This window comes from Pithys albifrons, chromosome 5 (assembly GCF_047495875.1).
Source record: "Pithys albifrons albifrons isolate INPA30051 chromosome 5, PitAlb_v1, whole genome shotgun sequence".
In the NCBI taxonomy this organism is placed as follows: Eukaryota; Metazoa; Chordata; class Aves; order Passeriformes; family Thamnophilidae; genus Pithys; species Pithys albifrons.
Genome location: NC_092462.1, coordinates 16,718,016 through 16,740,521, shown reverse-complemented (window position 1 = coordinate 16,740,521; position 22,506 = coordinate 16,718,016). Strand labels below are relative to the sequence as shown.

General features: G+C 41.1%; 1 protein-coding gene across 1 annotated transcript in view; it reads left to right on the top strand.

Annotated features, from left to right (window-relative positions):
• ARHGAP24 (Rho GTPase activating protein 24) overlaps positions 1 to 22,506 on the top strand; it is a 209,276-nt gene that overhangs the window by 60,263 nt on the left and 126,507 nt on the right. Inside the window, exon 3 of the mRNA XM_071555764.1 lies at positions 15,376 to 15,463. Within this exon, the coding sequence (XP_071411865.1) occupies positions 15,376 to 15,463 (88 nt within the window). The remainder of the gene's footprint in view (positions 1 to 15,375; positions 15,464 to 22,506) is intronic.

Here is a 22,506-nt window from a genome sequence, read left to right as displayed (position 1 = left end):
GAGACTTCCCCTATCTCAGACACTGAGATGCCATGTAGCAAATGCTTCTAAGTGGAGCAGATCTGGTGTTGGTCTGGTGCTTTCATTAGAAATGCAACAAACAAGTGAAGAGACCATTAAATTCTAAATGTGGCTTCTGTGCAGCACAGCCATGAGGAAGGGCTTTTGCTTCAGAGGTGCAGGGAGACAGTGTTTTGTTGGGAGCAGGAGGGCGCCCAAGCTCATGTTATGCCATTAGATTAATGGGAAATTAGTTCCTCTGGATTTTCTAAATGGAAGATGTGATTCTTGGAGTAAACTAAAAACGTAGTAGGATGTTATGCTTCTGTGTGTGAGTGAGAAAACCTTTGAGTGCAGTAAGATCTATAAGACACAGCTCGGTGGAGTGTTTTTCTGCAGCAGCAGAAAAAGGGTTCACAAGTCTCCTTTCTGTAGCCTCTTTTCAGAGGGGAATTAGGAGATGTGGAATATGTCAGACTTGAAGCATCTGCAAAGGAGAAATGGCATCCTCTGAGAGCCTGCAGAAAATGTGTGCTATTTTTTTACCACTTACAAATTAAGTGGATTGCATAATGGCCGTAGATTGGCAACCGTTTGGAAAACTGCAGTTTACCAGGATTAGGGGTGGAAGGGACCTTAAATATCCTCTAGCTCCAACTCCCCTGCCATTGGTTAGGGAACTTAGAGCCCCATCCAGCCTGGTCTTGAATGCTTCCAGGGATGGGGCATCCACAACTTCTCGGGACAACATGTTCCAGTGTCTCACCACCCTCACGGTAAAGAATTTTTTCTTAATTTTTTCCTAAACTTACTGTTCTTCAGCTTAAAGCCATACCCTCTTGTCCTGCATGCCCTTGTAGAAAGCCCCTCTCCAGCTCTCTTGTAGCTCTTTCAGGTACTGAAAAGCCACTAGAAGGTCTCCTTGAAGCCTTCCCTCCATGCTGAACAGCCCCAATAGGATGCTTTTGCTTCTGCTCTTCAATGATTTCCTGCTCTCGTTTTCCATTCCAAAGCAAACTGGATGCTTATGATTTAGTTCCTCAATTGACCTTTGCTTAACTGTGGATGTGGAAAACATTTCTGGCTGAGTAAACAATACACAGCTTCTAGTTAAGCTATGAGTGACCAGACTGAAGCTCACTGGAGTTGCAGAGAGATGCTGGAAAAAGTAAAAACAGTGGGTAAGGAGGTTGAATAGCAAGGGAGAAAGCTGTGGGAATTTGTGAGGTGCACAGGCAAAGTAATGACCATGACTAGTAATAGCCACTGATAGCAGTACAGGAGTTGTGAAATTATATCCTTTAATAACAGTAATGAAACATTATTGATTACCTTTATTGTGTATTCTGGCTTCAGTAAGCTTTGAAGCAGCCTGTTAAAGCAGCCTCGAGCCAATGGCTGGGTGAGTATTGCACTTCAGGAGCATTTCTGTTTTTCTTTTGGCTGAACTACGTTTTGTCTCATGGACAAAATAGTGGGATAGTTTTCACAAGTTACTATAAATTTGAGGCAACCCCCACCTCTTCTTGCCCTGTTCTAATTGGTGCCTTGGTTTCCCATGATGATCTCAGCCTCCAGCTGTAATCAGTATGCTTTGTGTAGCTGTGAGCATGCCAGAAAATGGGGCCACTTCTGGTTCGACTCCAAAGTAAACCTTTTTACTTGCAGATTGGTGGACTGACTGATTTGACATATTTGCCCTGTGTTTTCACTTTCAAGAAAAAAAGCTTGCAACAGAAATAAATGTGCATCTAGAAGTACTTGAAACATCAGGAGCTGTCTCTAAAAGGCAGATTTCAGAATGTTGACAACAGATGACTGGTATGAACTATTTTTATTTGGTAACTGGAAGAAAGGCCTCTTTTCAACAATAACTCCAGGCAGGGAGCAGTCCAGTGGCCAGAATATTAGTGTGTTTGCCAGAAAACCTGGAGCTTTGTTAGTGTTCACCTGCTGTGTAAACTTTACTTGTTTTCTCCTCTTGCATAAACTGCAGCTCATCCTCTGCTTTTGTAAAGGATACTGCGGTTTCTCTTGCAGACTGTGAAGACGTTCATGGTCATTTATATTTTGATAATTTATTAAAATAGCAACATGAAATCCAAGGTATTTATATTAATACAGTTGGAACAGAGCAGCTGCTACAGTGCAGTTAATAATGTTGGCCTCCAGTCACCCAGAATCCATTTTTACCCTAGACTATCTGGCACTCTACCAGATATGCCCCCCTCAACAGGTCTGCAGAAAGCTTGTCTTGCTGTCTGGTAAAAAAACATATAAATGATGGTTTGATATTTAAATATGTAAACCTATAAAAAGCTGTAATAAACCCAAGTACACTCAGTTATTCTTGCTGTAGGTTTACTGAACGTTGTAAAATACCTTTGGTGTTATTCAGAGAAGTGAGTAAAAATCTAGATTATGAGAGTCTTATTCATTCTCAGTGAAGTAAATGCTATTTTGAGACGTGATAATCTTGTAAAATATTAGCTATTTTTAAAAGATATCTTCAATGAAAAATGTCAGCCTCCCTGCAGTCCCTGGTAACATGCAGGACCAAGTTCTTCTGGAGCCTTTTGCATACAGAGGGAGCAGCTCTGTAGCTCAGCTTCATCAAGGGTTCGAGTGTCCTTACAGCCAAACTGCTGAGATGAAAGCTGGAAAGTTGGACTGTTTTTATTGTAGTTACCTTTTGAGTGTAGCCCTTTCCCACCTGTTAGCCTATGACTGTGATTTTCATCATGCACCTTGTACATTCCTCCTGGATTGGCAAACTGGCCTTTCTGTTCTGGCTGTCAAAGCTGATACGTACAGGAGTGATATCTAAGGAGAAAAAACAGGTCAATTAAACTAGCACTGAGAGAATTTATTGGTAGTGGACCTTGAGTGGTTGTTGCATTATTCTAGGTTGGTTTTGTGATCCACATCAGTTCATGGACTTGCCATGACTTGAAATACTGCAGGATGGAAATTGAAGATTATGAAGAAACCATGTGTACGCAAAAAAGCTCTCACTCAAATGTGTACAAGCAGAAATGTGCATGTGTTCTGCATAACTGATCTGGAGGTCTAGGGCCGTTGTGACCCATTGGTACTTGACTTGACCTAAACCAGCTCCTACTTAACCCTGCCTTGATTTTGTAGTTATTTAAATTGGGAGATAATCTAGCACCTTTTCTTACATGGCTAGTAGTTTAAGCATTATCTTCCAAAGCATGTTACTCATACAGCAGTAAGACTAATAAGAAACAACTAGATCTCATGCAATGGCTATAAAAATATGTGATTTAGTTATAAAGATAAGAAACTATCGAAGAACTCCAATTTTAAACTGGAAACAGTATCATAGGATGAATGAAGCAAATTAAAATGCTCAACTACAAGTAAAACCTGGAAATATCTACTGTAGACAAATAGTACTGATAGAGAAGTAATTTGTAATCAGAGAATCAGAGTTTTCCAGTTGTGTTAATTGCTTAGATGTCATCTATTTTATGTAAATAGCACCAAAGATGTGACCCTTGTCTCCCTGAGATAGGATTACTACTAATTAATGTAATCCCTTAGACAAGGACCAACAGAGTATTTTACACAAATGTCAGAAAGTTAAATGAGCTATTTAATTTGTCATTGTGACATTTGTATGGTGCAGTAGCACTTTTAAGCTGTACTCATAAAATATTGACTATGTAGATGAAATAAAAACAATGTGTAGATGTTAAAACAACAAGCAATATAGGGATTTGAAAACCTAGGAAAATATAGATAACCTTTGGCATTAACCTCAAATATTTTCCATGTGAAACTCAAGTTTTTTAGTTCCAATAAAAAACTGCAAGATGGTGCCTTGTAGAAGACAGGCAGACCCTACTGGAATATTCTTGCCAGACAAAAGCTAAAGAGAATATTTGTACAGGAAAAGAAGAAACAACTTCAGTGGAATCATATTTCTCTTTCCATGTTTCTCTGCCATCTTTTTTATGATGTAAAAGTTGCACTTCATGTGTAATTTCTAGGAAATCTGTAGCAATTTCAACCTTTACTGCATATTGACATGGAAATTAATTGTCCAAGGTGGGATGCTCGACCATATATAGCCTTACAGGAAAAAAACTGTGTTTTGGGATTGGAAAGGGTTTTACTTCTTGAGTTCAATATGGAAGTCGTAAAACAAACAACCAAAACTGAACCAACTTATTTGGATCATCCCTTTTCTCAAGGCAAGAGCAGTTGTATGTAAATAATTCCTGATAAATCCTTGTCTTTGTATTCAAAGCATTTCAGAGCTGAAGACTTCTGTCACTCAAGTCTCTGCTCTTTTGGCTGTTCACTATTTTTTCTTCTGGATCCAGAGAATAAAGACGGGTTTTGTGTATTAAACATTATTTCTTTCATTTGATTTTTTGATTTAAAAAGTCCAGTATTGTCCCTTTAGTAGTTTTTATAAGAGCAGAGTAGCATAATCCATCTAAACCCAGACTGCTATAAGCTCAATCAATAAGAAGTGCTGAAGAAAGGGCTGGGGGGAAGCTGGCTGTAATGATCCTAGATGAGAAACTTTGAAAGTTGAATTTGCTGTGGTCAGAAGCAGTCTGACCTTCCCTTGGTATCCACTTCCCTCCATGAGGAAATCTGACCATGGCAGTAGCAGTTCTGGTCACTCTAAATGTTTATCTTTCTGTCACAGACTATATTCTAATCCTTTCCATTAGTTGTGGGAATTAAGACAAATAGAGTGTAAAAAGGAAATCCGCTCAACCCTTGGAGGGAAGACAACTGGTGTGCAGTGAACACTGGTTGCCCACCTTTTCAAAATCAGAAAAGAAACCAAGATGAAATAAAAAGTTTAGTTTTGGGGTGGGTTTTTTGTCCCTCTGAATCTTAAATTGAAAAATGTTTGGTTCAGTATTTAATGACTGACTTGATTTAACCTGCTCAATCATATATGGAATCAGTAAGATATTTAAGTTGGGAAAAACCTCTAAGACGATCTGAGCCCAACCAAAACCTAACACTGTGAAGTCCACTGCTAAACCATGTCCCTAAGTGCCACATCTACGTTTCTTTTAAATGCCTCTAGGGGTGGTGAGCCCACCTCTTCCCTGGGCAGCCTGTTCCAATGCCTGAGAACTCTTTCAGTGAAGAAATTTTTGCCAATGTTCAATGTGAACCTCCTTGGGCACAACTTGAGGTCATTTCCCCTTGTTTTTGTTACTAAGGAGAGGAGACCAACACTCACCTAGCTTTCAGGTAGTTGCAGAGAGCAACAGGGTGTCACCTGAGCCTCCTTTTCTCCAGGCTAAACAACCCCAGCTCCCTCAGCTGCTCCTCACAGGACTTAACTCTTCAGACCCTTCACCATCTCTGTTGCCCTTTGGACTTGCTCCAGCACCTCAATGTCTTGTCATGAGGAGCCCAGAATTGAACACAGGGTTTGAGGTGCAGCCTCATGAGTGCTGAGTACAGAGGGACAGTCACTTCCCTAGTCCTGCTGGCCACACTATTGCTGATACAGACCAGGATGCCATTGGCTTTCTTGCCCACCTGGGTACACTCTGGCTCATGTTCAGCTGCTGTTCACCAGCACGTTCAGGTCCTTTTCTGCCAGGCAACTTTCCAGCCACTCTGCCCCAGCCTGTAGTGCTGCCTGGGGTTGTTGTGATCCAAGGGCAGGACCTGGCTAGTGGAACCTCATACCACTGGCCTTGGCCTATCAATCCAGCTTGTCCAGATCCTTCTACAGGGTTTTCCTACGCTCCAGCAGATCAGCACCACTTATAACTGGCTGCCAGCTAGATTTCACTCCATTTACCACCATTCTACATGTGCAGCCAGTTTTTTAACCCAGTGAAGAGTGCCACTGTCCAAGCCATGAGAAGCCAGTTTCTCCGGGGGGAATACTGCGGGAAATGCTGGGCTTTACTAATGTCTTAGATAAACATCCCCAGCCTTTTCCTTGTGTGCTAGGGGGGTCACATTGTCATAGAAGGAGATCAGGTTAGCCAAGTAGGACCTGCTATTCATAAACCCATGCTGACTGGGCCTGATCTCAAATTAGGAATTGAGTACCTCAGCCTTTTCCTCATCTTTTGTCACTATGCTTCCCCCTGTCCAATAAAGGATGGAGAGTCTCCTTAGCCCTTCTTTTGTTGCTGATGTTATTAGTACAAACATTTTTACTGTCTTATGCAGCAGTACCCAGATTAAGTTCTAGTAGCACTTTGGCCCTTCTGATTTACTCCCTGCATAGTTTCACTACATCCTTGCAGTCCCCCTGAGTTACCTGCCCCTCCTTTCAAAAGTCATAAGGTCTCCTCCTTTTTCCTTGAGTCTCATCCTAAGCTCTGTCTTCAACCATACTGATGATCTTCCCTACCAGCCTGTATTTTTCAGCACATGGGGATGGCTTGCTCTTGCATCTCTAAGATTTCCTCCTTGAAGCATTTCTGGGCTCCTTTGCCCTTCAGGACTGCCTCACAGGGGACTCTGTCAGCCAGACTCCTAAACAGACCAAAGTCTCTCTCGCAGTGTTTTTGTATCTGTCCAGACTGTCACTAGAGAGCTCTGTATATAAATGAGAGGTCATGCTTGAAACTTTTCCCTTGTCAAATATCATCCTTTTGGGGAATCATTACATTGTTTTGACCTAGATGTTCTCAGGACTAGAAGTCAGTAAATTTCCTTTGCAAAAGTCTTGGTTCTTTGTGTTCTGGTGTTGTCCTAGTTCAGCAGGAGGGACCAGCTAACCCTGTGTGGTGGTGATCAAACCTGTGTATTCCACCCCCTCTATTCATTCCCCAAGGACAATGGGCCATTAGCAGCAGCTGCCCAGGGAGCCATTATCACTTCACACCCAGCCTGAGGGGGGCGGAGCTGCTAATGGGCCATCAACAGCTCAACAACCCCTGGCTCCCAGAGTTAATCACCCATTGTGTGAGTCCCCGCCCAGGGGGAGGGACTGAGTGCTCCCTGAGGGTACATAAGTGGTGGGTAAGAAGACCTCGGGAACCTTCTCGTCGGATCCAGAGCAGCAGCAGGACCTCGACAGCAGGAGATCACCACTCTCGCCCAGACCACAGCCCTCGCCTGCACCAACAGGTTTTTCTTTTCCTTTTGCTCTGGACTTGGGGGAGCCACAGGGGTCTCAGCACAAGGGCAAACAAACCCCCCCTGGGTTTGTGCCCCAGGACACTGGGTTATACTGCTGGGGTATTGTGAGTTGAAAGCAATTTCCCTTGTGTATCAGTGTTGTTATTGTAATATTATTATTAAATTTTAGCTCTGACTTATAATCTCTCTCGTGGTGAGTTCATTTTCCCTTGCTGGTTCACCTTCAAACCAGCACAGGTGTTTTATTGGTTTTTTTTTTCCTTTGAAAAATAGTTTAGCTAATAATAAGCTGAATTTCTTAATGACAAGAGCTACTGGAAGTAATACTTTTCTTGTAGTAAAAATCTTGTGTAATAATTCAGTAGTGCTCAGTTCCACTGTTGTCTGTTGGTCAAAATTTTATGATTGCTGTGAAGACTAATGTTATCAAAACTTCTGTGTGTGCATATAGTAGTGACTCAAGCTTCTATTCTTGAGTCCTTAAACTCCATGCAGTCTCCAAATTTTTTTTTATATATCTCCTTTTTCTTTGCCTTTGGAAAATACCAGGGGTCATTTCTGGGAGTAACATGGCAATTGCACAGTGGGTTCCCCAGGGAGGAACTCCTGTGGCATCTCCCGGCCTCTGAACCCTGTGACTTGTCCTGTTCTCTTAACTGAGCTCAGTCTCATTATACCTATCTCACCTATCCCAGATCACAGTCCTAATTACTCCTTCTAGAAGTGCTTATGTGAGAGCAGATTCACACCATGCCTTCATGCCCAAGGGAACTGCCCCTGTAATTCTCTCCCTGGCTCCTTATACCCCATTGTGACAAACTTGGGAAAGAAAAGCGAAATCTCTGTGTGAGGAGCCGTGTTTCTCACACAAGCTGGTGACATATAATTGAATAAGCTCATTCATTAGAAAGAAGCCAGGAGAGGGTGGGTAAAATAGAGGTGTTAAAGCTTCTCTAGATACCACACAAAATCTGCTTTAGAAAGGAAAGCTGCTTCATGCTAATCCAAGATCTGTCTGAAACTCTTCAAAATAGCATATGGAATTTAGAGGTAGGCAGGGAGCATGTTAAGTTTTACTTTCAAATGTAAGGTAGAGGTAGGTGCTGGAAAACAGATTTAGGAAGAAAAGCCCCAGACATTGAATTTCATTCATTCATTTCATTCAAGCATGGTCAGGAAATGGCCACTCTTCTCTCTTGCCTTTACTAAAGAAATGAAAACCATAGGCATATATGAATCTGGGTTGAGGCAAACTTAAATTTTTTTTTGTGGTATTTTAACTTTACTTGGTATGAACTTTCTGTTGTGGAACAAATGAAGGGAATTTTTTTCTAGTGGCTGCTTAAGCCAAGATTGCTTCATTCTTGAAGAAAGAAGTTTCTTTCAAGCAGAGAAGGGCACTCAACCATTAAGTGAAAGGTCTGGTAGGGGAGAAAGATAGAAAAATCTTTAAAGAAACTGTAATCATATTGTAGTAAGTCTGTCATCTCTGTCTCTCATGTCAGGATACATGCTTTGGTTTTCAGTGTCAAGCAAAAGGTATATATGGTATTTACCACTACAAAGGTGAATTTACCTCTTGTTTTGAACATTAACCTATGAGGAAGGTTTGAACCTTTCTTTAGGTAAAAGAAAAAACCTCATTTTTGTTCCTGTTTGCAGAGTTTCTGAAAACTAAACAAAAATTCTCATTCTTAAACAGAAACAAACTCTAGAAATGTTTTAACATAGTGGGACAAAAAAAGTCAAATGTAATGGAATTTATGCCGGAAAAATGTTTGCTGTGCATTGGCTTAATTTTATCCAACCAAATCTATTTTTTTATTTATTCTTTGTTCTTCATTCCTGGCATGTTACATACTCCCTGAAATCTGAGTAGTTGCTCCCTCCCTAGCCCCCCTGGTGTTCTCTCCTTGTGCATATTGCAAAGCTATAAATGCTGCAATAGCTGCATGGCAAAGACTGTATCACCTCCTGCAGTAATTTTGCTTCTTCCAGTGCTTTGGTTCTTTAAGTGGTATAAAAATCCAGTCCTAAAATAAAAATTAAAAATATTACACTCTTACAATTAAAAAAATATAGCTTGTATTTACTTTTTAGTTGTCCCGCTATTGTCATGTGTGCCAGAAAACCTGGCATTGCACATATGTAACAGTGACAATTCAGTAAAACCAGCAAAACTTTTTTCTTTACATAGTGTTCACCAAGAAGATTTTAGAGCCTGAATGTAAATGGGGTTGAGAGATCTCTGGACAAAAATACTTCTGTTTAAACTGAAGAACAATAATTTTATAACTTCAGAATGTCCCTGGTGATTATTAGTCAGAACATTGATAATGCTTGACTTGAAGTTATGACCTTGTAGGCCTTTTAGGTCTGCTCATGGTAACCACCCTTTGCCCAGCTAGTGGCAGCTCTGCCTCAGCACTGATCCAGGGTTTGGAGCCAGCTGGTGAACTTGCTCGGGCCCCAGTCTGGAATACAGATATCTCTGCGTAGGCAGTGAAATGAAAGGGCTGGCTTTCAGAGTTGCTCTGCCCTTTGGCAGCAAGTGGGATCTTGGAAATGCATTGTAATGGTGGAAATTGAGTAGAAATTTTAAGAAGTTACTGCAGTCAAACTGCTTTTAGTGAGAACAGTGCAGTTTTTATTATTGTCCTTAGTATTCTCATCTCGTGTTTGTAGGCTCCTGATGGTACAAATTGCTCACTTGGACTTGAGATCTACTTTTGTCATAGTTTAAAAGTGAAAACAGTGATGAAAGGAACAAGAACTTGTAGTTAACTGATAACTTGTGTATTCACCTTATCCTTATCCTTCTTTGCTGTGCATTGCTTATGAATTCACAATGCATGTACACATCTGTGTATACATGTAGAAATATATTTGTGCATATGTATTGGGTGTATTATTTCCTTTAGCTGATAGGCTTCTCTGTGAAATACCATGGATGCCTTTCAGGCTGCCACCTTGTAAATTCTAGTGATGTTCAGAACATTATCCACTAAATGTAGTGGTTTTCAGTTTAAGATGCCATCAAATTGAAGTGTGCTGTTGTTCTGAAAGTATGACAATTAAGACTTTCCAGAAACCACAGAACACTGCTGCATTGTGTGTGGCTCTGAGTCATACAGAAGACACGTGTCCCCAGGGATCCTCTCTGCCTCTTCATCCTCCCCATCAGCTGCCTCTTTCCTGGCTGATGACCTTCCTGCCTCTCTGAGAGCTGATGCTGCTTTACCACATCTGCCTTCTCAGAGAGAACCTTTTCTGGGAGCTGTGGAGATGTTGAGTGACACCACAGAGGGAGGGAGAGGGGTTGATGTGGCGAGGGACAGCTGATCCTGGGCTGCAGAGCTTAGCACTGCTTCTGAGGAGCAGTTGAGGTTTTTTCTTTTTTTTTCCTGAGGGACGCAGTCTAGCTGATTTGGGAGCCTTTCTTGTAGAGAGGCATGAATAGCTGGGTTGTGTTTGTTCAGGGGCTGAACTCTGGAAGGGATAAAACACTGGAAATTGCTGCCAAACTAACATATCCACTTCTGTGTTGTGGTTAACCTCTAGTAACAGGCATAAAGGAAGAAGCTGTGTGAAGATCCTCTATGTTAACTGAAAAGTAGCAGAAAAAAATTCCTGGGAGGAGTTTTCCATGATTCAAGAAAAATAGATATGTAAATGCAGCACCTAACTTGAAAATGGAAGTAGAATTCAGTGAATGAAAGCTGGAAAGGAAAGAAGGTGTAAGTGCTGGTACTGTGTACATCTGAAGTAACTTTTAAATGGTGGCAGAACAAACTATGAGCAAGCAAGTAGACCAGTGAAAGCCCTGGGGAACTGTATTAGAATAAATCCTGAAAACATTATTTTGGCAAGAAAGCAGTTAACTTCCTCACATATCTGCATACTTTGAGTAAAATCCATCCAGAGATACTGAAAATCATGCATTTATCTTTGCAGTTGCCAGTCAGCATCTTAAAAGCAAGGGAATTCCTTATATCATAAACTTCCTTGGGGAAAACCTGGTACCTCTCAAACACAGGTGGCAAGTCTGCTTCAGAAAATGAAGGTCAGACAAGGCTGGGTGTAAAGTGTAGGTAGAGAAAAGTAGTGGAGCAGAATGAGAAAGAGGGACAGGGTTGCCTCACTATTGCAATTTGTTACACAGACCGTGCAAAACAGAAATACCATCTGTCAGCTGGTCCTCATGAAGCACTTGTGGGGTGGCCATCCTGTCTCCTCTTCCGTGCTTCCTTGTGAAGTCCAGCTGTTGAATGGCACTGCAAGTGTTTTGGGGGACCAGCATGGGATAAAACATCGATTTCAGCAAGACTGTTCATCATGCTGTGACTCCAACCCAAAGTAGATTGATGTCATTCCTGCTGCACCACAGGATTTTATCAAGCACTTCATTAACAGAGTAGTAATTTTTCTTAACATATGCAGATTTTTGATTTCAGCAAACATGTTATTGCTCTGCTGTTTAGGTGATCTTTAGTTTGAAGCAACAGTGTGCTGTAGAAAAATCCATGTGAGAGAACCTCCTTTAAAAGTGGGGTTTTGGTGCTCACTGAGGGAAAAGCCCATGCTTCTTGAGCAACCCAAACTTCTCCTGTATGCTGAGTCATCCTGAATGCTCAGCTAGAGAAGCAGAACTGCCCTGCTAAAGACAGAAGTCTTGGAAATAAAAAAACAGTTCAGGCATACCACAGCAGGAGCTCTGCAAAACACTGCTGACCTGGCCTGCAAACAGAATGGCAATGGCAGTGAGCAGGAACTTGTGTCAGGGCCATGTTTTTCTCCCACTTCCCTTTTTCATGTGTTTCTGTATTTCTGCCACCTGGCTGGCACTGTGGTGGGGTTTTTTGTTGTGGTTGGTTTTTTTTCTTTTTTTTTAAAACCAGAATATTAATCTGGTCCAATCTGCAGTCTTGGGTTGAGATTTTTGAGATTTTTGGTTTTTTAACAATTTTGAGTTAGTTGATGTGAAACATTGTGAAGTTTTCTTATTATGGAACATTTATGTGCACTGATGCACTGACACCTAAGTCAAAACTTGTATTTCCTCTGGAAATTACCTTCCTCTCTTATATGCAAATTACTTTCTTCCTAGGTGTCTATGGGTATATAGTTGGTTTTCTCTTACTTCCCTCTGGGTGCTCAAGGTGAAAAACAGATATTTATCTTGTTGAAGCTTTGCAGCTGACTTAGAGTCTGTACTCTTTGGACTATCCAAGCTGTAAGGATAGGCTTAATGTTGCACCTTAAGGGCCCAGAAAGGCAATAGAGCAATGGGACCAACAGTGACGTGGGGACTCTCCATATCAAATACCCAGCAGCCGGGGCTGTGCCACACGAGGGGCCACAGGGGCTTTGTTACACTACAAATGTGTTCCTTGGGTGTTAGTGTTTTTGTGAAACATAGTGCCAGCTGCTGAGAAATAAGGCAAAGGGTCACTCCACACAGCCCCAGTACAGTTATGTAGATAGCCACAAAACTTAGTGAGGGGGAAGTGTTGCTGTATGATGAGGGCAGACAGATGGGTGTGAAAGCAGACAGAATGGGAAGTGAAAGAGCTGCAATCGCTCTCCTAGGCTTTCTCCCCTAATCTGGGGGGACCCAGGTGCATCTTGTACAGACAAAGCTGTTTTTTCATTTAAAAAACCCCTCACAAACACATATATTTAAGTAGTTCACGTGCACTTATGTTTCCAATGATAGTATTGGAAATAGACTGTAAAATGAAACTGCCATTTGAAGACATGTTTGCTTTTTAAACCATAGAAATATTCTGTGTGGTGTAACTGTCTGGCTTCCCTTTATACTAACTTAGCTATTTGTGTGGCTTTAGGCTTTACATTTGAGTAGATGAAATAGGTTTCATCTATGAAATGAAGGTGCTAAGGTTAAAAATATTATAACCGTTTTGTTCCTATGTTCTCCAAAAGGTGTCATTAAGACAGCTCACTGTAAGTACTACAAGGGTTTTACATCAAAGAATCAGGAAGTATCCCATTGTAATGAGACTGCAGGATGCTTACTGCTAATGAGTTGACAGCAAAGTTGAATACAGTTTTCAGTTATTGTGTCATAAATTGATTTTAGTTTAAAGTGCAGTCGGCTAGGTCTCCTTATTTTTGTATTTTTGTTTAATTGAATAGCAAGACTTGTAATTAGCTTGAATATGTTATATGACTTCGCTGATGGAAGTTCTCAAGCCAGTGAAATTTACTCCAGCTTGAAGAGTGATCTGCTCATCCTGTGTGCTGGGTGGTGCTTTTTTAGGTAAAACCAGCTCGATCTGCAAGTTAAAGTGGGGACAAAAATGTTATCAGCCTCTGTGATCTATTACCTGTGACAAAAATACATGTAGATTCTTCTCCTATAATTCTCAGAAAAAATGTTTCCTTATATTTGCTGTTTTTTCTCAAGGTGTTAATATGAGAAGTCAAACTATTTTGTGACTTATCTTTTACCATTCATATAATTGTTTTTGTTTGTGATGATATTCTTGCCTAATAAGGTATTTCACAGAAGGCTCTGAGAGTGTGACAACTATTAACAGATGCTGCTTGTAGCAGGAATGAAGGAAAACAGCTCCTAGTAAAGCGATTGGACCAAGACTTTTAATACATTTTCAGTGAGTAGAGAGAGCTCCCCACTGCTGCTGATACCACTGCAACAGAATGCTGTTCCATTTCATGTTTTCAGCAGCAAGTATTGTGGTGTTTAATGCAGGTGATTTTGTGTGATCTTGTAAAAAATACCTGTGCACCCTGTCTTTGGCTCCCTATGGTACACTGTACCTGCTGGCAGACAGCAATGTACTGGCAAGTCTGTGTGGAATTGAGACTCCACATCAGCTGGTACAAATACTGATTTTGTGAAATGTTTGTTACCTGTTTATTCAAATGACCTTTTTATGTCGGTTTGTAAGGTCTCCTTTGTGAGAAGACTATAGCATTCAGCTTGTCTTTACGCCCCAATAATTGTAAATGGTTATGCAGGTTACAGGTGATAGCAATGAATACTGGATATCAGAACTGATGGGGTTTGTGTACAGGGATATCTTTAGTGCTGTTTAGATGATATTTGGAAGCAGCATTTGGTTGAAACTATCATGGAAAATGGTGTTTCGTGCTGGGCTCAATTATCCTTACGGGGATAAGGACCTTACTTGAAACTCTGTGTTTAATCTTGTGTAAGTTACAGAAGTTGTTTGATTTGGAGATGGGGGCCCTGTTATGCTGTAATTGTGGATAAGGTATTAGATCCCATTAACAGTGACGTACCTGATACATCTTATATTAGGATGTACCTAATACAATTCTAGGAAGCCACTTCAAAAATTTATTCCTGGATAGCTATCCCAGCATCATTTCATGAAGGACTGAGATCGAAACAGTCAGTACTAGGAGGAGCTGTAATTTCTGAAAACAAAAAAGAGCTCTCAGAGGAAAGGGGTGGTCTATCCATCCCACGGTCAACAGGACCAAAGGGGAAGGTGGGAGGGAAACAATCTCTTTATCATAGACCCAGAAATGTTCTGAGGATTGCAGGCATTGTTTTTGGTAAGCAGTGTTACTAAATATGCAGAGCTGAAGTTCCCCACCTGCCCTCTCAAATAGTAAAGATGTAATAAAAGTGTTCAGTGACCATCACAGAGATTATCCAACACCTCTCTGCCTGTAGCAAATGCATCTTTGAACAGGATTCGTGTTGTGCCTGCTGTGGCTTAGCACCAGCAGACCAGCATGCTGCAGCCAGTGGGTGGAAGTGGGATGTTTTCTCTGTGCTGCTTTCCTGGAATGGTACAAAAGGACACAGCGCAGGAACTGGGTATTCACCCCACAAACTGAGGTTACTCTTCTGTCCACATATCCTTTGGCTTTAGCCAAGAAACGTATCTGGTAAGTTCACCTGCTTCACATATGCAGCTTCTTAGCTTTTCACTAAACCTTTCTTTTAGTCTTGTTTTTTTCCCTGCAGCACAGTGGCATTAATGTATGTTACTAAATACAAAAATCTGCATGGTAGCAAATACCCAAGAGATTAAAAAAACCTAAAGCCGTTATTGAATGCCTCAGTTAATTAAGGGGATCTGTGCTGTTGGCTTTTGGGATAATCCCTCCTCCATCTCACTTTGGAATTCCGCTGCCCAGGTGCAGCATCACAAATTCCTGTATAACCCAGTCCAAAAAAAAGCAGCATTAGTCTATCAGAAGCATTGTAGCATTTTTAATCCCATGTTTGTTATTTTTTTGCTTTAGGGTACCATCTTTCTGCCTGGCAACAGAGTAATTGAGCATCCCTGCAATGAAGAAAGCCCAGGAAAGTTCCTTTTTGAAGTTGTTCCAGGTAGGATATTCTACTCCACATGAAAAGTCTTTGAAGTTTGTCCTCAGTGATAAATGGCCACATCTGTTCTGCCAGAACAGAAGCTGAAGGTGATTAATGATTCAATTTAAGGGGGAAAAATGGCTTAATTTGTTAATACATTCATTCATAATTTTTTCATTCACCCTCAGGCAGCATAGGAAAAGGATGTGTTTTTTATTTGTCACTGTAAAGCAGGATTTTTCACTTCAAGGGCCTGCACCACTGAGTGGCACTGCAACAGCTACAAGTGTCTTGTAATTATTTCAGATGATATTAGATGCTTTGAAGTAGTGTGTCCTGCAGCAACAAAGGAGTCCATAACGTAGCATCAACAGCCTTATCAGTGTAAGGCCTTAATGACACCAGTATCATCACTTAAGAGTTCTCCTTGGTCACTGTGGGTGGATAAACAGATTTTAATGACAGCAAGCATTGCTCCTTTGAAACCCTGAACGTAATTTCAGTTGTGGATTTTTTGATTGTTTTTTACCTGGGGTAGACTTCTCAAAAGAACATTGCCTTGCCAATCGAGTGGTACTCTTGATTGAGTTGTATTGTTTAAGTGACTGGCTACTGTCCTTGCTATGTTCTCTTTTGGAGGGCAGACCTTGACCTGTTCAGGAGCCTGGTTGACAGATACGTATGGGAGGCAGTCCTGAAGGACCAAGAAAGTCCTGGGTCCTGCACTTGGGTCACAACAACCCCATACTGCTCTACAGGCTGGGGAAGAGTGGCTGGAAAGCTCCCTGGCAGAAAAGAATCTGGGAGTGCTGGTCGAGAGTAGCTGAACATGAGCCAGTGTGTGCCCAGGTGTGCAAGAAGGCCATTGGCATTGTGGACTGTATATCAGCAATAGTGTGGCCCGCAGGACTAGGGCAATGATTGTCCCTCTGTCCTCAGCACTGCTGAGGCCACACCTCGAATCCGGCATCCAGTTCTGGGCCCCTCAGTTCAAGGAAGGCACTGAGGTGCTGGACCATGTCCAGAGAAGGGGCAGTGGAGCTGGTGAAGGGTTGGAGCACAAGTCTCATGAGGAGCAGTTGAGGAATCTGGGGGTTGCTTAGCGTGGAGAAAAGGAGGCTGGGGGGGGACCTGATGGTTCTCTACAACTACCTCCTAAAAGGAGGTTGTAGTAAGGTAAGAGTCAGTCTTTCCTCCCAAGTAATAAGACAAGAGGGAACAGCCTCAAGCCACACTGAGGAAGTTTAGACTGTGTATTAGGAAAAAATTCTTTGCCTAATGGGTTACCAAGGATTTGGACAGACTTGTGGAAAGGAAATAAGGGAGTCACCACACCTGGAGTTATTTCAAAGACTTGTAGATGTGGTGTATTTAGAAGCACAGTTCACTGGTGGATGTTGCCGTGCTGGTTTAACAGTTCAGTCTTAAGGGTCTTTTCTGACATAAATGATTCTGCATTTCCACATCCAGTCAGCCCACTGTGTTTATTCAATATAGTCTGTTAATCCCTATATTACTTTTCAATTTATGTCCCATTATGGATACTTGAATGGGCAAATAGATGGTAATTTCTGTGGAAACTCACCTCCACGTTTTTGGTTTTGAACCATCTTAATGTCAGGGCACAAATATAGTTGTCTTCACTGATGTGTCAAGTTTTGATATGTTGTAGAAGTGTAAAAAATATGAAGTAGATTTCAATGCTTGTTTATGAAAGCTCTGTGCAATAAGAGGTTTGTATGCAAAGAAAGCCGGTGTGGTATCTCTGAGGTTTGCTTAACACTCACTCTACTTTGAATCAATCAGATTTGAGTAAGTTTCTCACTGTAGTCTCTATCTTCTTTATGTGCTCAAAATATTGAAAGAAGATGATTATTACCAGTGGAAGTCTGGGGCTGACTAAAATCTTGTTTATGTTGAAGAGAGTTTTCCATGCATCCTGATTCATACAATATCTTAATCTATCTGGTAACTCTTGCCCTGGGTATGCTTATTATGCCTCTGGTCTATGTGAATTTGGCATCAAATGCGGAATTTTTAACTGTGGGTCTGAGATGCGTGTGGTGCAGGCACGAAAACCTTCCTGTACAACCATGCAGACAGATATATGGCACGAGAGGATCACTGCCTGCACGGGACCTGCCAAGGCTGAGCTACAAAGTGCTCCCTCATGGTAGGAAATCTGTCTGATAATAGGATAGTAGCAAACAGTGAGACTTGAACAGTTAAGCATTCATATTTTGAAGGCAGGCCCTTCTGTCCATGTTCAAGTACCTTCCCCAGAGACTACTTATTTTCAGTGTGTGATTCTACCCCAAACACCATTGATACCTGTGGTATATGTGCAGCACCTCTGGAGGTCAGACTGTACTTCACTGATGAGTTTGAATGCTTTTACCAAAGTGCCTGGCTGTTGCCTAAATTGTAGAAAGCTTCAGAAAATGGAATGTTTCACCCTGGTTTGGATTTACCAGTATGCCGTTAAGTCTCACCCACCATCTGTGTTGTTTCTGCTCCCATAATTTGACTGTGCATTGCTGGTTTCCAGAGCTTCAGCAACTCTTGCTCAATTGTCTTCCAACCTGAGCCTTTATGTGCCAAGCCCAAGATCATCCTTCATGCCCAGTTTGAAAAGCCATGGCCAGTGTAGCTGCCAGTGGGAGTGCCAGCTGCGGAACTGATGGGCATTGTTGTTGAGGGAGCAAAACCTCTCATGTGACTTCCCAAAATGTTTGTTATGCCATCTTTCTCTGTAGTCAAATTAAAAAGTAATTTGCAATTAGTTCTTGGGCTATATTCGTTATTTATCTGGAGCTTCCCTGAGAATCAGGTAGGCTGTTTTTCGTTTTTGTTTCTTTGTTTTCAGGTATGAGTATGGGGGTTTGCATGTGCTTTAGGATACCACCAGTATATTTATTCCCCCCATCCTGCTAACAAGCACTTGGCTATAATGATTTCATACTGAAGCAATTTTCCTGGTGAAATATGCCAAGGATTCATTACCAAAAAGAAGTTTGGGGGAAGTGAGGAAATTTTATGCCATAGCACTAGTCTTTGGGGGATGAAATTGAGAATCAGACTGACTGTGTAGGTGTGTAGTGAAAGCATCAACTGTATTTTATGCAAAGATGAAGTCAGCGTTGCCACTGTTGTGGTATCACTGCTGCTTCTCAAGGCAAGTCTTGTCAGCCTTTTGTAATGGAGCTGTTTGTCATCTGTATCCTCTTAGTGACTCAGTATAAAAGTCAGTTTTATAGGCTGACAGCAACAAAACTGAGCTCATTGAGAGTATTCGAGAAAAATTTGTTGGAGCCAAGGTTCTGTTTAACCTTTGCTAACTTTCGTGTGAGAAATCAGCTGCATAGCAACAGGATCTATTTGCAGATTTTTTTTTAATTTTGTCATCTTAAATGAATGTTGTGTTAAGTGTGTGACACTGAAGCTCACACTGCTGTTGTATTCTGTTTTCCATGTATTAAATGTCAAAGCAATTTTAGTTATAATCCCAAAAGCAAAAGTGACAAGTCCTCTTTTTGTCTATAATGTCTGTGGGCGGCCTTAAAACTTACTTGCGTGTGTTTGTTTATTGGTAATACATTCAAATTATTTTGGGAATGCATGTGGGAGTAGGTTTATACTATGAAGCTAATACTCTATACACAGCCATCTCTGAAGATGAATGAAAAAAATGCCAGTGGAGGCAACTATCTTGCAGTTTTGATACTGTAATTAAAATACAGATGCCTTTAATTTGCATTTTGAAAACATTCTGTTCATTCCTTAAGTCATTACATGGTTTAATACTTAAAATTGTTTGTTTTTTTCCCTTTTGCTATGCTGACAAAGTTAATTTACAGGAGTGAAACTGTCTCCTGTACAGCACGAGGCCCATGCCACACTTCTGTGTGGGAGTTTTCTGTACCAGAGTCAGTGACCACAAAGTGATTGGTGATGTCTGCAGTTATTAATGCTTCTCTCATACTTGGAGGAATGTTTCATAGTCAACAGAAATCAGAAGAGAATTTAAATTAATACCTTCATAGTGGGAAATATGCACATATAGCAAAGTTGTGTGATTAGCTTAATTTGATTCTGTTGTATTTGCTGATTGTTATGAGTTTTATATAGAAGATAAAATCTCATTCTGTGTATTTGTTCCCTTCTAAAGGAAACCTGAGCCTTTCATCTTGGTGTGCAGGTGTAATGGGCAAGGCATTTGTGCTCACACAGAGCTGAATGGGGTGGCCTAGCTGTGTTTCAGTGGACTAGGGGTCACCCAAAGGTATGGAGGTGCAGAACAGAGACACAGCTGTAGTTTGCATGTGTGGTGCTTTGCAGGTGGGATTCCTGCTTGAGTCGAGTTGCTGCACCTCATTTGCACCAGAAGGAGCCAAGCACAGAGATGTGGGAAGCTCAGATGGTCCACAATTTTTCGCACAAGGCTCAAGCACCTTTTTTAGGGTCCCCTGGACTTGCCAAGGGTTGCTGCCTGAAGGCATTTTGAGCAAGGGCAGTATGAAAAGCCTTGCAGTAGGGGCCTTGCAGCATTCTCAGGGACGTGTGGGTGCTTGTAGGAGCTTCAAGGACATGAATCCTTGTTTCCTGATGCACTCAGGAAGCACCACCAGCTCAAAATAATATGGGAGTATGTAGGCAATTGGCCTAGAGAGATGATGGTTATTGAATGAGTAAAGGAATGTGCTTCATCATTGACTAGACTTTGATCCTGAAAATGAATCTGCTCATGCTGCTGTCTCACCAGTTGCTGGTGTGCATCAGATCCTTGTGCACTGGCTGATGTCCTTCTCTGTTTTACAGGTTGATCTCATAGGTAAGAAGCCAGATCACCACTCAAATGGTATTTCACCATTTGAATTTTATCAGATCATGTCTTTCTTTGTCCCTGTCCTGTTTTATATGCAGATTCCATGAGAAAACAGCACTGAAGACAAGGTTACTTATAGGACCATGTTCACTGGCATGTGACCTGTTTGTGTGCTCTGATCCTAAATCGTGAGTTCCCCTAGAGACACAAATATCCCAAAGATTTCTCTGATGAGTTTCTTGATTGCATGAGTTGGAATATTTAATTAGCACCAGTTAAACTAAAACATAGATTTCCAAATATTGATCTTTGATACTCCTTATGGAATATTTTTCTTGTAAATGTGGTACATCTGTGCTGCATTTTTCACCATTGTCCAGCATGTGGACCTGCGTGGGTGAATTTGCACTTTGGTAATACTAAGTTACCAAAGTCTGTTTGTACCTCTGAAAGAGTTCTCTGTGCAGCCCCACGTTTTTTGTCTGTGCCTTAAGTCGCAGTTTCATGCTTAGGGGTTATTCAGGCTGTTAGGAATTAACTGTAATATTTCAGCTAAGTCATTTGTAGTCTCTGCTGATGCTTTTTTCTGCACTTTTGTGTCTGCTGATTTCTTGTGCCTATGGATTCTGGGCTATCTCCTTCCTCTCAGGGAACATATCTTATCTGGAGTCATGGATTGTTGAGACTGCAGGAGGCAGGAATTACCTTCAGTACTGTCCGGTTTTGTTTGTTTAAAGTCAATTTGTCAGGCCTCACAGCTGTAGTCAAGGTACAAGTCCATACATATTGCTGAAGAAAACTGTACCGTTTTTATTGTGGTTTAGATGAGCTCTCTCTGTGCACAGGTCTTTATGTAGATCATTTCAGAAAGTAGTTTTTCAGTCATCTGTGCAACCAAAGGTTTGGTTCCCTTTGTGGTACAAACTGAAAACAGGCCCAAGTGATTGCTGTGATGAGACAACTTAGTTCTGCTTCTTCAAGTACCACTACAAGATATAAATCAAAATATGACATGTACATAAAATCCTTAAGCTACTTCCCAAATGCTTCGGCAGGTGAAGATGTGATAGAAGAGCAGTTTTGTTGGACTGCCATGTACAAACCTGTCTCAGGACTTGGTTTTGGTACTCCAGCAGCCTTTGCTTCTGTGATACTGTTCAAACATTTGGCTGCTTTTGCATCAGAGCTTTTCTCATAAGAATTATTTCCAGGTAATTTAGAAGTATGCAGTAACTTTTACAAATTGGTGCTAGGGAAGTGTTCCCTGATGCTGTTGTGGAGAGAGCCCTATTAAGTGTCTTTCTATTATTTGTGAGGACTTGAGTTGTTGCTGCTGTTCACAGCATGTTCAAATCTCACTCTTCTGGCATGAAATTCTTATGCTATCCTTTCTCAAAACACTGAGTAGTGTTTCATCATGTTTCTAGGCTTACTTTATGGACTTGAGAAGTCTTTGACTGCAGAGCATTTCCCAAAAGCCCATGATATTATTAGAGAATCTCTGTGAGGGAGTGAAATACAGATTCCAATAACTTTGGAACTGTTAGAATTAATTTTTTCATTTGAAATAAAAAAGTGGCATCCACAGGCCTTTTTATTTATTTCTTTCTGTATTTAATTGCAAACCATATGGCAAATAGAATTTCTTGATGATTAACTGATAGTTTGAGAGTTTTTTTAGTTTGTTGTTTGGGGTTTTGTGTTGAGTTTTTTTATTTTTATTTTGTTTCCCTTATATGAAAGGTTGGATAACAAACTGTTTTGCTTCTGCTCACTGCAATAGGCTTTCATTTCTTTAAGTCAGTATAGCTTTGCATAGCTACGTCTGTGGACCCATGGCTGAGAGTCCTGAGGAGGGATCTGTTTTGCTTATGGGTATGTCACACTGATTTCACTGTCAGTAAACAGGCCCTTTAGCCTCCACAAATGTGTTGTGAGGTTTGAGAAGATAAAGGGCTGCCAGTCTGTTGTAAAGTTACCTAAACCTCTTCAGTTCCTTGTTGATACAGTGTTTAGCAGATTAAGCCCTCTGAGACTTTCACCATGAGTTCTCAAACATCTGAAATGGGAAATCCACACTAGATGCTAATTATTGTCACCTGCTGTTTCAGTGTTTTTAATTAAGGGGCCATGAAGGCCTGTAAAATGTGCATTTGGTAGGTTCACTTGCATTTTTCCCCTAAGGGACACAAGTTAGACAAAATAGGAACTAGAGATAAATCTTTTTTTTCTAAAC